Source organism: Bos grunniens, chromosome 16 (genome assembly GCF_055505025.1).
Source record: "Bos grunniens cultivar Pamir isolate PY7600 chromosome 16, Bosgru_T2T1.0, whole genome shotgun sequence".
NCBI lineage: Eukaryota > Metazoa > Chordata > Mammalia > Artiodactyla > Bovidae > Bos > Bos grunniens.
In genome coordinates this window covers 52,213,712-52,228,512 of record NC_141180.1, presented here as the reverse complement: position 1 = coordinate 52,228,512, position 14,801 = coordinate 52,213,712, and the positions used below count along the sequence as shown (strand labels likewise).

The window sequence follows — 14,801 nt, the reverse complement described above, 5'->3', positions numbered from 1 at the left end:
CGGCAGTAGGGTAAGGCTATGACAACCAGCTGCAATCACCCAAGCCCAGTCGTCACACAGACACAGGCTGGGCTCACCGAGGGAGTGAGTGGAGTGGGTGGCTGCCCCCCACGCCAGCCACAGCCAGAGAAGGAGATGCAGATGCCACAAACAAACCCCAGAGATGGCGGTCCAGCAGGACCATCTCAACCCGAGAGGAACAGCAAGTTGTCTGGAAGCACAGAACACACCCACACTCACTAGGTGGCCATGGACTTCTCCTGGAAGGTGACGAAGGCCATTCCCAGGGGCTGGTCCTGGACCCTGCATTCCTCCTCTGTGATCCTCTCCATCAGCCCGTCCTTCATGCGCGCATAGTAGGAGATGGCGTCCTCCTATCAGAGGACACAACCCCTTGTGATGACGTGGCCTTGTGTGGGTGTCAGGGGGCCCAGCACCCATGCCCCCGGTGGGGTGTGGGCCCTCACCCACTCACAACCCCGCACTTCACAGCAGCAGAACTGGCCACAAGGCTTGGGGTTGATGAAGGTGCGCTGGCCTGTCTTCACCTGCAGGTTTGTGTAGTAGGTCAGGCTCTTCTCAGTCTTTTTTCTGTAGTGGGAGGGACAAACGTCAGACTCGCAATCCTGTGGTGTGACTCACAGCCTGCACCCGTCATCACCCACTGGTCACCACCAGCTTTCTAAGCAAGAAAAGGGCAGAGCCACCCTCCTCCCATCCTCGCTGGGGAAGCCGAGGCCAGCAAGGAAGGAAGGTGGGCATCTCAGAGGGAAGGGGTCAGAAAGCTGCAGGCCAGCTTTGCCCATGCCCACCGCCCTGCCAGGCCTCCCTTACCTCTCCTTGCACAGGTAAATCAGCTTGGCCACATCGTAGCACAGCTGGACCTCCACCACTTCACACGTGGGATACGCGTCCCTGTGCCCCGGAAGCAAAAGAAGACCACTGGGAAAGAGAACCCCTGGCAGGGGAGACCCCAAAGACTCCAAGGCTGGCAGAGCAATTACATTTTCATTTCTGCACCAGTGGAGACCTCTTTCCTCTTTGTCTTTTACCAAAGGGGGAAATTTTGAAGTATAATACAAAGAGGTCCTTTTTAATAACAAGGAAGTAACTGCCTGACACTGACAAGTTTACATCTACTTGGCTTTAAATCAGCACTTCTTTTGGAGAAAAAAATAACACTATCCATTACCTCCTCTACCCACTCAAGGGAATAAATTTGTTGTTTGCTCCAGGTCATTATCTACCTTAGACCATCACTGAAATCCTATTCAGTTTGTGACCCTTTTGAAAAATCACAGGTCTAATGAAAGCAAAGGACCCTCAGCCCAGTAAATGCATTCACAGATCATAGTAAAATACTGCATGTATACTTATTCTTGGCTGGGCAGTGTAAGAACATTAATTTATCTGATCCTTACCATGACCTGTGAGGTTTCTGTGCCCACTTTACAGATGAAGAAAACAAATGCTAGAGAGGTAAAATGACTTGTGATCAAGATCACACGGCGAGTGCATGTCTGAGCCAGGAAGGGAACCCAGGTGGCCAGGTCCAGGACCCATACCTGAACCCACCATATGATGCTTCCTCACCATACGCACATAATCATATGTACAACTCCTGGGCATTCCTGAACCAGGTAAATGCCTATCTACTTCATGCCAGGCACCAGGTACTGGGTGTGGAGCCTGGAAAAGTGTACATCTTAGTGAGAGACAGACAGCCTGAAATTGTCACAATTTCAGGTCCCAATAGGAGGTTTGAAGAAGAGAACAACATCCTTGCTACAAGGCTGATTCACACATCAATCCCCATGGATTGCAGCAGTGTTCACTAGAAGGGCTTCCTAAAATAGGAGAAAGTGTGATTTAGTGTTCATAATGGGAATGCAAAGACTTTTTTTTTTCTAAGAAATACATTAAGTGGAGCCACTGTTTCCAAAGGGCTTCCCTGGTGGCTCAGTGATAAAGAACCTGACTGCTGATGTAGGACACGTGAGTTAGATCCCTAGGTTGAGAAGATCCCCCCGAGGAGGAAATGGCAACTCACTCCAGTATTCTTGCCTGGGAAATCCCACGGACAGAGGAGCCTGGCAGGCTACAGTCCGTGGGTCACAAAGAGTCGGACACAGCTGGGCATGTACACACGCACTGTTTCCAGATGTTGCCTAACAGGACACTTGGGAGAGCTGTTTCAAGGAATCAAGGAAAATGATTCCAGTATCCGGTGTTTACACACAGAAAAATATTTCTAAAATGCTTTGAGTTTCTGAAAGAGAGGTTAGTCAATAAATTTTAAACATTTCATTTTACAATTCTGTTTATACTAGTAATTTGAGGCCTGGCATGCTGTGGTTCATGGGGTCGCAAAGAGTCGGACACGACTGAGCGACTGAACTTGAACTTGAGTAATTTGTTTAGAAAGTGTTCTTCATAAATAAGGCAAAGCTAAGCCATGCTGTTGCTTAGTTGCTTCAGTTGTGTTCTGTGTGACACAATGGACTGTAGCCTGCCAGGCTCCTCTGTCCATGGAATTCTCCAGAATACTGGAGTGGCAAGAATACTGGAGTGGGTTGCCATGCCCTCCTCCTGGGGATCTTCCTAGCCAAGGGATCTTCCCAAACCAGGGATCAAACCTGGGTCTCCTGCATTGCAGGCAGATTCTTTACCACTGAGCCACCAGGGAAGCCCAAGCTAAGCCACAGCCAACCCTTAACCCATACTACAAATTACTGACTGCTGATGAGGAAGGAACAGAGACTGAAACCTCAGCTCCCTGGCTGGGGTTCCAGCCCTCCAGCCCAGGATCCTGGGAGTCTCTGGCCTGCTCCCCCCGTACCACCCCCTTTCCTGATGTGCCATATGATGCTCTGCATTCATGGCACTGTACACACATAATTTCCTTCTCACAGGAAAGCCCTTTCTCCATCCTCCCCCTGCAGGATCCCTGTGCAGGTGCTCAGAGGAGGCTGCTGGGAAAGGAGGTGCTGCTCTGAGGACAGAGCTCTGGACACAGAGTGCTCACTCAGGAAACACACACTGATCAGAAGAATGGACCATGAAATGCAGGCCCAGGTCCCTCCCCTCCGAGACCACTCTTTCTCAGGTATCTCTTCTTCTGCAAAGTTGACACGGAGAAGCCCAGGGTGAATCCTTTTTTTTTTGGTGGGGAGGGAGGGTTTCCTGTGAATCCTTTTCTTTCCCCACTAGCTCTCGAGATGTTTCTCTGTTCCCACATGCTGGCCTGTACTCTGGCTACTGCAGTCACGTGGCTTTTGGCAGAGGACGCAACACCCCAGCCCAGGCCCTTGCAGCCCCAGCAGAGCCTGCGCACAGTAGTATCCAAGGCTCTGTGGCTGGGCCAGGCCCTCTGGGGGTCTCTGTGGGTGCCCAAGCTCATCTAAGGTGCCCGTCCCACCAGGAGGGTGGCCGTGCTCCCCTTCCCTCCCAGCGGAAATGGCCCTGCTCACCGGAAGTGGCTCTCCACCGTCTCCTTCTTGGCATGTCTGGGGAGTCCCGTGACAAACAGGGTCCTCCTCACCTGCCAGAGAAACACCCAAGCGAGAAAAGTCACCAGGGCAAGCCAGTCTGCAGAAGGACACCCTATTCAAGCTGTTCACCCTGTTTTCCTCCCCAAGGAAAACACTGGGGGCTCAGGGGCTTAGAGGCTCATCTTCCAAGCCTGACAGAGCCTTGAAGTCTGTTATTTACATAGCATCTTTTCTAGGCAATCAAAAATACACTTCCAGGGGATTCCCTGGCAGTACAGCGGTTAGGGCTCTGTGTTTCCACTGCAGGGGCATGAGTTCAATCCCTGGTTAAGGAACTAAGACCCCACATGTCACACAGTGGCACAGCCAAGAAAAAATACATTTCCAAAGCAATTTCTATGAGCCTCCTTCGCATGACAAGAGACTGAGAAAGAACCCAGAGAGGGGAGGTGACTCAAAAGAGGTCACACAGCATATCAGAGTCAGACCCAAGAACTAACTCATTGGAAAAGACCCTGATGCTTGGAAAGACTGAGGGTAGAAGAAGGGGCCAACAGAGGATGAGATGGTTGGATGGCAACATCAACTCAGTGGACATGAGCTTAAGCAAACTCCGGGAGATGGTGAAGGACAGGGAAGCCTGGTATGCTGTAGTCTGCAGTTCATGGGGTCACAAAGAGTCAGACATGACTGAGTGACTCAGTAACAAGAGAAACCTCCCCTACCCCCGTCAAGTTGTGGGCTGCAGAGAGAGAAGGAGCTGCTGTCAAGTCAAACTTCTTGGAAGTTACTTAGAATCAGTAACTACAAGCCCAAACCCCACAAATCTAAAGGCTAGTTGGCAAAACGGCGGGTAATAGCCAAATCCTAAAACAATCTAGCAAACAAAAAAAAATCTAAATGCCAATTTTGAGCACACACATGCAAGTCTGAGGCCCCCTTGCACTCCTTTCTGGCTCCCACCTGAGACCTTCCCCAGCACATGCCCAGACCACCCCCTACTCACCAGGCTCTCCTCCTTGTACTTGATGGACTGGGTGTGGTGTCGCATGAAGACCACGGTGAGGATGAGGTAAAGGATAGCAAAGACGGTGTGCAGCCAGAGGAGGTTGTTGCTGTGGGGAGAAGGGAACAGCACCTGCCATCAAGGCTGGGCCCCCAGGCAGGGGCTGGAGGGCAGGGGCTGGGCTTGGTTACCTTCATGGCCCTGAGCTGAAGGCCAAACGCTTCATCAAAACAGATTCCTCCGACAGAGGTGGCATGGCCAGTGCCCCTTTATAGAGGGCACTGCGCTGACAAATGCACCCCAGCCCCACGTGACACCCCCAGGTCTCCTAAGATCCACTGCAAAACAGCAGCAGCCCGGGGCGTGTCCACGCCCATAGCCCAGGGACAGGTGCTAGCGGCAAAGAAGCTTTGGGATGCTAACCCTCTCGCTTTGGCCTATCCTGGGCTCCAGAGTCCACCCTCTCCTCGGTCTCACCCATCAACACCCTCATGCCTGGCCACCTTATACTCACTCAGTCTGCAGGTTTGCGATTGTTGTCCTCCCAAAGCTGTAAGGGTCTTTGTCTGCAGAGAAGCACAGATACTCAGGGTCACACTAGAGACATGAGGGGGGTAAGGGGAGCAGCCTTGGTTTGTGGAGCTCTGAGGAGGGGAAGGATATGATATCCAAACCAGTCCGAGGATGGTGACGCTTGTCCAGTCTTCAGAGCTACACCACCCAAGGCCTTTGCTTTACTCCAATATGCTCCTGACAACTTCTTCTCAACCTACCTGAAGTCAAAATTTGACTTCATCTTGCTTTGAGATTCTTGTGGCATCCCTTTGGAAATCTAGAAACATCCTAAGCTGTTCCCAAAACCAAATCTGGGAATCACTGGGTATAAGAAGTGGATCAATGGGACTTCCCTGGTGGTTCAGTGGTTAGGAATCCACCTTCCAATGCATGGGGTGCAGATTTGATCCCTTGTCCGGGAATTATTAATAAGATCCCACATGCCTCACAACCAAAAAAAAACCCGAAACATAAAGCAGAAGAAATACTATAACAAATTCAATAAAGATTTTTTTTTTAAATGGTCCACATCAAAAACCCTTAAAAAAAAAAAAAAGAAGTAGATTTACGATGGTGTTTTGGATGTTGGATTCCTACGGGTACTTGGAAATAGAATTTCACACTCGGATTTTTACTGAGCATCACAACCACCTTCCAGATCCACTAACTGTGGCCACCTGATTTGGGTGGCGACAGGAAGCTATAAAACACACTCTGAAAGCTCCGATCTTGCAAATCTTGAGGTCTTTCTCCTACTTAGATATTAGAGTCCCCAACTCTTGGTCCAGGGGTGGATTCTCCACCAGATCTTTAATCAAATGGGCCAGTTCAGAAAGTCACCCTGAGACCTTCTCACATCTGAGTTCAGCAGGAATGCCAGGGCTCTGACCCAGCACCATGAGCCCTTTCCCCAGGGCTGATGCCTTGCCTGGGGCCCAACGCAGGCAAGACGAGGAGTCCTTACCCAGCAAGTCCCCTGAGAGGTTGACGGGCAGGATGACGCACAGTGACAAGCAGCTGACCACCACCAGCAGGAAGATGATGTGTCTCTGGAAGGACAGGTAGTGAATGGCGTCCTCCCCACACCACTCCAGGATCTGGTCATCGCTGGCCAAGACACACACAGAATCCTAATGAGCACTGGTACCGGGCCAGGCCCCTGAGGCCTCTCGCAGATTATCTCATTTAAAACTCATGACCGTTCAGGAGGTCGGTCCCAATCTGACTACCATATTACATGTGAGGAAACAGGAACAGAAAAATCACATTAACGTCTACAGTCTGGGACGTCCCTGGTGGTCCAGTGGCTAAGACTCCATGCTCCCAATGCGGGGGGCCGGGGTTTGATCCCTGGTCAGGGAGCTAGATCCTACGTGCCACAGCTAAGGCCTAGCACAGTCAAATAAACAATAAACATTAAAAAAAAAAAAAACCTTTTACAATCACCCAGCCTGTAACAGCAGAGCTACAACGTGAACTCCAGAGCCTGCCTCTCAGCCTCCACCCCATTCTCCTGGATGAAAGAACCTGCCACCACTCCACTTACTGTCTCTAGAAACATCTGTGCCTACATTTGTATGGGGGTGAAGCGTGTAAGTACAATTATTCCTCTGCATCCATGAACAAGCAGAGCCACTGACAAGAGGGTTGCTGGGAATCTTCTGAGCAAAGCTGTGTGTGTCAGGCTCACAGCCCCCACCCTTCCTCCCGTCTCCCTCAGACAAACTAGGAGAGAGAGGTGAGGTCACTGCTTTAAACACTGCAAGACTCTGTCCACCCGACCAGCCTTGCTTCCTCCCTGTGTCCCTGCTGTGGCCCCAGCGGTGGGCGGGGGGCAACTTGCTCCACCCCTTCCCACCCTCAGTGCTATATCTGGAGGCTCTGAGTCATCTGGGCACTCAGAAAACTAAAATTCTGGTTTCTGACAGCCAGACCTTCCTGCTACGGAGGGACAAGGCATGGGGGGTATCTCTTGCTCCTGACATGAAGGTACCCTGAGGGTCTTGGTCTCAGAAGTCCAGGAAAGCACTGCACTGGGAAGAAGGAACTCCAGGAGGGACTACCCTGGTGCTCCAGAGGTTAACAATCTGCCTTCCGTTGCAGGGCACTGTAAGTGAGATCCCTGGTAGGGGAACGAAGATCCCACAGGCTGTGGAACAACTAAGCCCACACGCTACAACTAGAGAAGCCCATACACTGAAACAAGTGAAGCCTGGGCGCCACAGGAAGATCCAGTGCAGCCAAAAGAAAAGAAAGAAAGAGCTCAAGTAAGAGAAGGCTACAGCAAATTGCCAACATCCGTTGGATCATAGAAAAAGCATGAGAGTTCCAGAAAAACATCTATTCTGCTTTATTGACTACACCAAAGCCTTTGACTGGGTGGATCACAACAAACTGTGGAAAATTCTTCAAGAGTTGGGAATACCAGACCACCTTACCCATCTCCTAAGAAACCTGCATGCAAGTCAAGAAGCCATAGTTAGAACCGGACATGGAACAACAGACTGGTTCCAAATCGGGAAAGGAGTGCGTCAAGGCTGTATATTGTCACACTGCTTATTTAACTTATAGGCAAAGTATACCATGCAAAATGCCAGGCTGGATGAAGCACAAGCTAGAATCAAGATTGCTGGGAGAAATATCAATAACCTCAGATATGTAGATGACACCACCCTTATGCAGAAAGCAAAGAGGAACTAAAGAGCCTCTTGATGAAAGTGAAAGAGGAGAGTGAAAAAACTGGCTTAAAACGAAGATCATGGCATCTGGTCCCAACACTTCATAGCAAATAGATGGTGAAACAATGGAAACAGTGACAGACTTTATTTTCTTGGGCTACAAAATCACTGCAGATGGTAACTGCAGCCATGAAATTAAAAGACACTTATCCTTGGAAGAAAAGCTATAAATAACCTAGACAGCATATTCGGAGAAGGCAATGGCACCCCACTCCAGTACTCTTGCCTGGAAAGTCCCATGGACAGAGGATCCTGATAGGCTGCAGTCCATGGGGTCACTAAGAGTCAGACACAACTGAGCGACTTCACTTTATCTTTTCACCTTCATGCATTGGAGAAGGAAATGGCAACCCACTCCAGTGTTCTTGCCTGGAGAATCCCAGGGATGGGGGAGCCTGGTGGGCTGCCGTCTATGGGGTCTCACAGAGTCGGACACAATTGAAGTGACTTAGCACCAGCAGCAGCAGCAGCAGTAACAGACAGCATATTAAAAAGCAGAGACATTACTTTGCCAACAAAAGTCCATCTAGTCAAAGCTATGGTTTTTCCAGTAGTCATGCATGGATGTGAGAGTTGGACCATAAAGAAACCTAAGTCCCAAAGAACTGATGCTTTTGAACTGTGGTGTGGGAGAAGACTCTTGAGAGTCCCTTGGACTGCAAAGAGATCAAACCAGGCAATCTTAAAGGAAATCAGTCCTGAATATTCATTGGAAGGACTGATGCTAAAACTGAAGCTCCAATACTTTGACCACCTGATGCAAAGAACTGACTCATTAGAAAAGACCCTAATGCTGGGAAAGATTGAAGGTAGGAGGAGAAGGGGACAACAGAGGATGAGATGGCTGGATGGCATCATCAACTCGATGGACATGAATTTGAGCAAGCTCTGGAGATGGTGATGGACAGGGAAGCCTGACGTGCTGTAGTCCATGGGGTCACAAAGAGTTAGACATGACTGAGCAACTGAACTGAACTAACAGCATAAAAAGGCAGGTCTGAAAGGTGTGGTGAATGGTATGGCGAGTGGGCTCTTCAGCTACAGAGACAGACCACAGTTGAATCCAGATAAGCTGCCTCCAGAGAGGGTCACGGGAACCACGGGAGGCTAGGACCTAAAGTGGAGAGGCTGCTACCTGCTGGCTATCTGGCCACTCAGCAGGCATACAAGGGGAAGTGAGGATCAAGGCCTGATGCCTACCTCGCACTGGGTGGGGATGCTTGCTAAGATCCTTCCTTTTTATTGCATAGGTGGAGGAAAAACGCTACAACTGATTACACTGTGTTCACTTCTAAATAAACTACCAAAATGCATATACTTTGCCATAACATGTGCTTACTCAACAAATACTTGGCCACCTGATTGGAAGAACCGACTCACTGGAAAAGACCTGAGGCTGGGAAAGACTGGGGGCAGGAGGAGATGGGGGTGACAGAGGATGAGATGGGTGGATGGTATCATTGACTCAATGGACATGAGTTTGAGCAACCTCCAAAAGATAATAAAGGACAGGGAAGCCTGGTGTGCTGCAGTCCATGGGATCAGAGTCAGACACAACTTAGCAACTGAACAACAAATAGCATTAATATGACAAAGCAGAATACACAGCTGTACAGGTTACAGCCCCACTCAGTGAGAGGCGAGGTCTACGCTGGAAGGGGACATGGAAAGATGGAAGCCATAGGTGTGGACCACAGGGAAAACTGTAAGCAGTGTTTTCTAGTCACCATGAAGATAATGAGTCAAAATTTCTGTTCTGCCCCACCCGATCCAGGCGGAGAGTTGGGGGCCACAGTCCAGGGTGGGGATCACCTGAGCCCCAGCCAGCAGTGATATGGAGAGTGGCGGAGCAGGAGAAAACGCACCACGTAGGTACCTTTCAGAGGTAGGGCTAGGGGTGACTAAAATTTCTTCTTGCTGATTCTTTTCTGTCTGTGATAGACTTACTACACAGTGTGTGACAACTTCCAATGCAAAGAAGAAACACTGACATGATTTCATAACAGGCAGGGATGGGAGAGGCTAGCAAATCCACCCTTCCTGACCTCAGTCCTCTCCTCCCCACCAGAAACCTCTCCTCCTGCTTCCTCTGGCTTCAGAACAGATTTCTCTGCTTTATTCTGCACAGACTGCCTCCTGCCATTTCCCCTGAGAACAACCCTCAGCAACCTCGGCTCTTTATAACATGGTCTCACACATATGAATGCACCTGAATTAGGCAGAGCAGCTGTTGTGCTCAGTCTTTTTCTGGGTGTGCAAGGCCAGGGAGAGTACAAATGCTTTACAATGTTGTGTTTCTCAGCTTAGTTGAGAAAACTGAAGGCCAGACATAAGGGTGCCAGAGAGAAGGATTTACCCAATATCCTGGAACTACCACATTTCATCAGTTCTAAGAAAACCTTTTCATATTTCAACATCTCTGAAATGGGGTGGGATCATAGCTGATCACAGCATAATAGAAAGCATTTTCTCATTCTCGGTGCTGTATAAAATAGTGTGCATCTTACAACACTGACCTCTCAGATGGGATAGAACACACCACAGGCAGGAGAGCCGAGTCCCGTATCATGACTCTGCCAATCACATGCTATGCAACTAACTGGGCCCCAAGCACCTCTTTCTCTCCAAGGGGTCCAAGTTTTGAAAAACAGCAAACTTTTAACCAAATGAGCTGAATATATTAAACAATCATTATTTCTCCATTGTTCACCAATTCAAAGACATATGATGCTGCCTAGAAGAACTTCCATGCAAATATATCAGTGATAAATGGTAAGCAGACAGAATTACTGCCTAAAGCAAAAAATTAGCTTTAATTAGCTTGTATAGAGGCTGCCTGGGCCACTTTAATTCTCTGCCCCCACATACTGCTTTGGGCCTGAAAAGTATCTAAGAGACTCCAGCTCAGGCAATGGCACCCCACTCCAGTACTCTTGCCTGGAAAGTCCCATGGACGGAGGAGCCTGGTGGGCTACAGTCCATGAGGTCGCTAGGAGTCAGATACAACTTAGTGAGTTCACTTTTACTTTTCACTTTCATGCTTTGGAGAAGGAAATGGCAACCCACTCCAGTGTTCTTGCCTGGAGAATCCCAGGGACAGGGAAGCCTGGTGGGCTGCCGTCTCTGGGGTCGCACAGAGTCAGACACAACTGAAGCGACTTAGCAGCAGCAGCAGCAGGATCAGCACCTTGGGTCTCTCCTCCTGATTGGCCAAACACCCATACAAACCCACCCAAACAAGACATCCCCAGCCACCCGCGCTGTACTCACTGCAGGCGGAAGATTGCAGTCAGCCAGGAGCACAATCCCTGGAAATGGAGAACAGGGGTTAGCTTCCAATAATCTCTGTTTTTCGGAGGCAGATATAATCATCAGCTTTGACACTAAACAACCATCTAACTTCCTGTTTTATATAAAAGTAAACAAACAAACAACAAATTGCTTCTGTCCCCAATTCAGCAAGCAACGCTCTTGTTCAAATACGACAGAGTCTGCGTGCTCCCAGTCCTTTGTAACGTGCGTCCTGGGCCTGAAAATCTTGGGAAAACCTCTCAAGTTTTGACAATTTGTGGAATTATACAGGCTTCTGGGTCAAATGGTGAAATTCAAATCGAGAGCTGATGAAAGTTCAGCGTCGCTCTGAAGAAGTTGATGAGGGCTTCTGTTCTTTTCAAAATGACTCAATGAGATGCAAGACAAAGCCAAGGAAACAAGCCTGCTTAACTGGACAGTTCCCTGGAGCGGGGTTTAGAGAGGGACAGGGTGTTGTGGGTTTTATTGTCCAACACGTCTCTTAAACTTAGCTCACCTTAAAGTTGGACTGTCACCCAGCTGGGAAAGACAATTATTTGCTCGTCATTCATTCGCCAGTTACTTAGGACCTACTGGGTGTCAGGAGATGGGGAACAGAGCTGGATAAGACTTGGTTCCTGCCTGCAGCTGACTCATAAACCAGCAGGCAAGTTAATAATTAACTGTCACACAAAGTCATAAATGTGATAACACAGACAAGTGCTGTAGCCTTGTGCCTGAGAATCAGTCAAGTGTCCTGATCCTGGGTCACTCAGCCGCCATCTGTGCCATAGTAATCCTCAAGTTCAGGTGCCTCAGTCAAAGCAGAGAAGCGCTGTCACCAGATTTGCCACTCAAGGTCAAGCGTGCGAAGTTAGCAGCTCACCAGGAGTACAACTGCCCTCTCCCTGCCAGTTCCTTCCTGCCCGTCCATGCAAAGCCCTGCCTCCCAGCCATACCACACCAGCCCCTTAAATACCAACCATCTCGCTTTCAAAGTCCTGCTGCCCTGAAGAGGAAGACGACAGTCTCCGGAATCTGGACTCACTGGAAACACAAAAGGGGAAAATGACAGATTGTTACTTTAAAAATTTTTAAACTTGTGTCTAGTATCTTGCTCCCTCTTGGAGCTCAGGACCAAAGATACTAGCCTTCATAAAAATATAGGCAAAGACACTGACCACTGCAAGGAATGGTGAGACATGAAACTCTGCTACGTGGGATGAAGAACAGGGGGCCAGGGTGTCAATGGACCATCCTGTGTTTCACCCCCTTGAACCTCAGCCCTGTGACTGATATATGTAAAGTGACATCAAAGCGTTGCCTGTTTACAATATATTTCCCAACATAGCAACTAAAACTTGGAATAAATACTATCTTATTAAATCTAAGACAGCTCTGGTTGTAAATGGCACAATTATTTTTTGAACCACTACGAAGGGAAGGATGCTGTCAGTTAAATTATGATCACCATTAATAACAGGTCGCACCTAATCTCATAGATGAGAAAATGTCCAAAGCATGTATTTTGGACTTGACAAATTGGGGCATTTTACGTTGTTAATTTGGGCACATCCTTTCTTCTGAGTAATCCATAAAAACTTCCCGCGCACTCCCGATTTGAGGTATTTGCAACATGCTAAGTTTTGTTTCTCTCTGTTTTCCTGCTCCCAGCTTTACTAACCCACTTCTAATGGCACAAGCCCTGGTAAAACTCAGTCAAAGCCCTTCCGGAGAACTGCCTTATACAACCTTCACGGTAACCCTCCAGGCAAGAAAGGGCCAGAGGAAACAATCCAACAAGCTCAAGTTCAGGGTCCCGACCAAGATGACACAGCCACGGAAGTGGGGGTGTCTCCTGATTTCCAAGTGCCCTATTCTGCCGTAGTACTCAGTAATACTGATGGCTCAGGTGGTCAAGAATCTGCCTGCAATGCAGGAGACCCAGATTCAGTCCCTGGGTCGGGAAGATCCCCTGGAGAAGGGAATGGCAACCCACTCCAGGTTTCTTGCCTGGAGAATCCCATGGACAGAGAAGCCTGGTGGGCTATATAGTCCGTGGGACTGCAGAGTCGGACACAACCGAGCAACCAAGCACACACGCATGCATGCACTCAGTCCTCCTAAGGGTGAATGTGCCAAAAATGTACCAGCTGTTTCAAAAGTTCCCCTAAATGGCCCAAGGCTCACATACAGCTGAAGCAAGAGGCCCCAGAGCCTAACCCTCGGGCTTCTGCAAAACCAGAGTGGAGACTGTGGGGAAAGAAGGGGCATCGATAGACAACCCCCATCAACCCTCCTGCACAGACCACATTTCAACACAGGAGCCACCTGTGGAGCAAGAGTGGGGGCCTGCCTGGGGAACCCCTGGGGAGGCCAAGGACAGGGAGCCCGGGCCTGTCCTTGTTTCCCCACTCACTTCCTATTTCGGCATCTGACACAAAATCCTGGGGTGAGGGGGAGCAGCTGGAGCTGGAAATTCTAGTTGTGCAGACCTAGAACTCTTTCTCCGCCCTGAGGTGACATGCGCAGAGAGCCAGCAGAGCCCAGGGTGGAGGTAGAAGGGCCTGAGTTCCGGCCAAGGCAGTCTGTGCTCTGACACAGACCCTCTGAAGCTGGTGGATTCGGGCCACGGGCGGACCCTGCCCTGGGGACAGGAGCAGCTCGCCTGCAGCCCTGCTGCCCTTCCCAACCCGGTTCTCCTCATGCCCAGCCCCAAACTAATTAATCTCAAAGAAGATACACTTGGAAATGTTCAAGGCAAGGAAGAAAGCAGCCATCCTTCTTTGATGATGAAAGCCTTAAGTATCTGAAGCAACTAGATTCCTTCTGTAGTCTGAAGCAGAAGGTTCATGGCCACGGCCAGTCCTAAGCCCCAAGGGAGAGCTGGGCGTGTGGGCCCTGGTTTTCTCCCCACCACAAAGAAGGTACCGAGGCTAACCTCACGGGTCTGCGGTAAAGAGCAAAGACAACAGTTTCTGGTACAGGCCTGGCAGACATACTAATGAGCGCCATCTAACACTGGCATCACATGTGGACTATGCCTGGTGGGCTTCACAAGCCCCTCCCAGCCTCTCATGCTCTCTCTCCCCATCCCCCCACCTACACATACACACACTTGAAATAATGAATCTTTTTACCTGTTTCCTTCTGACACCAGGGCAATGCGGCCATAATCCCAGAATTTTCTTCTTATGATGGAAAATGCTGCTATTAAAAACTAAAAGTAGAAAAGAAACCAAGTAAAATCTTATTGAATGGCTTCTAATTAGAAGAGACAGCTGTCTTCGGGGCAAAGGCCACCCGCCTAGACTCAAGAGGGCTAGAGGACCAGAGAAGGCGCTGAGCTGCCCGAGGCCACACAGCTCAAGAGCTCAACGTTGCGTTCACCCCCTTCACCAGCTCCCGTCCCCATCAATGCTGAAGCTGAGCTTGCCCTGGCGGCCTCCCGGTCAAGCTCCCAGGGCCTATCCTTTGCTCTCAAGCCAGCACTAGCAGCCACAGCCTTCCTCAGCCCTGGTCTGCCTGCAAGGGCCCCTGAGCAGGAAGGCCCTAACAGCACCCCTGGGGACCAGCTCCCGCCTTCACATCAGGTTGCATTTTTAATCACAGAACCACAATAGCAGAGCCCCTAACCCACAGGCTGAGCTGGAAGTGGTCAGATATTTACCTTGAGTTTGGTTCTCCAGGAGCCAAGCCCTGGGGACGCCTGGCACAGAG

General features: G+C 49.6%; 1 protein-coding gene across 3 annotated transcripts in view; it reads right to left on the bottom strand.

The window, feature by feature from the left end:
• The window catches only part of TMEM63A (transmembrane protein 63A), a 36,021-nt gene that overhangs the window by 13,806 nt on the left and 7,414 nt on the right, over positions 1-14,801 (bottom strand). For all 3 annotated transcript variants that reach the window (XR_015143546.1, XM_086345105.1, XM_086345106.1), the window contains exons 4-13: positions 14,222-14,301; positions 12,065-12,128; positions 11,061-11,098; positions 6,017-6,159; positions 5,012-5,063; positions 4,498-4,606; positions 3,471-3,541; positions 835-915; positions 468-591; positions 241-374 (exon numbers count right to left, since the gene is read on the bottom strand). Coding sequence is in view for 2 of the 3 variants with exons in the window: in XM_086345105.1 (XP_086201231.1) it covers positions 241-374; positions 468-591; positions 835-915; positions 3,471-3,541; positions 4,498-4,606; positions 5,012-5,063; positions 6,017-6,159; positions 11,061-11,098; positions 12,065-12,128; positions 14,222-14,301 (896 nt within the window). In the remaining variant the exon portion in view is untranslated. The remainder of the gene's footprint in view (positions 1-240; positions 375-467; positions 592-834; positions 916-3,470; positions 3,542-4,497; positions 4,607-5,011; positions 5,064-6,016; positions 6,160-11,060; positions 11,099-12,064; positions 12,129-14,221; positions 14,302-14,801) is intronic.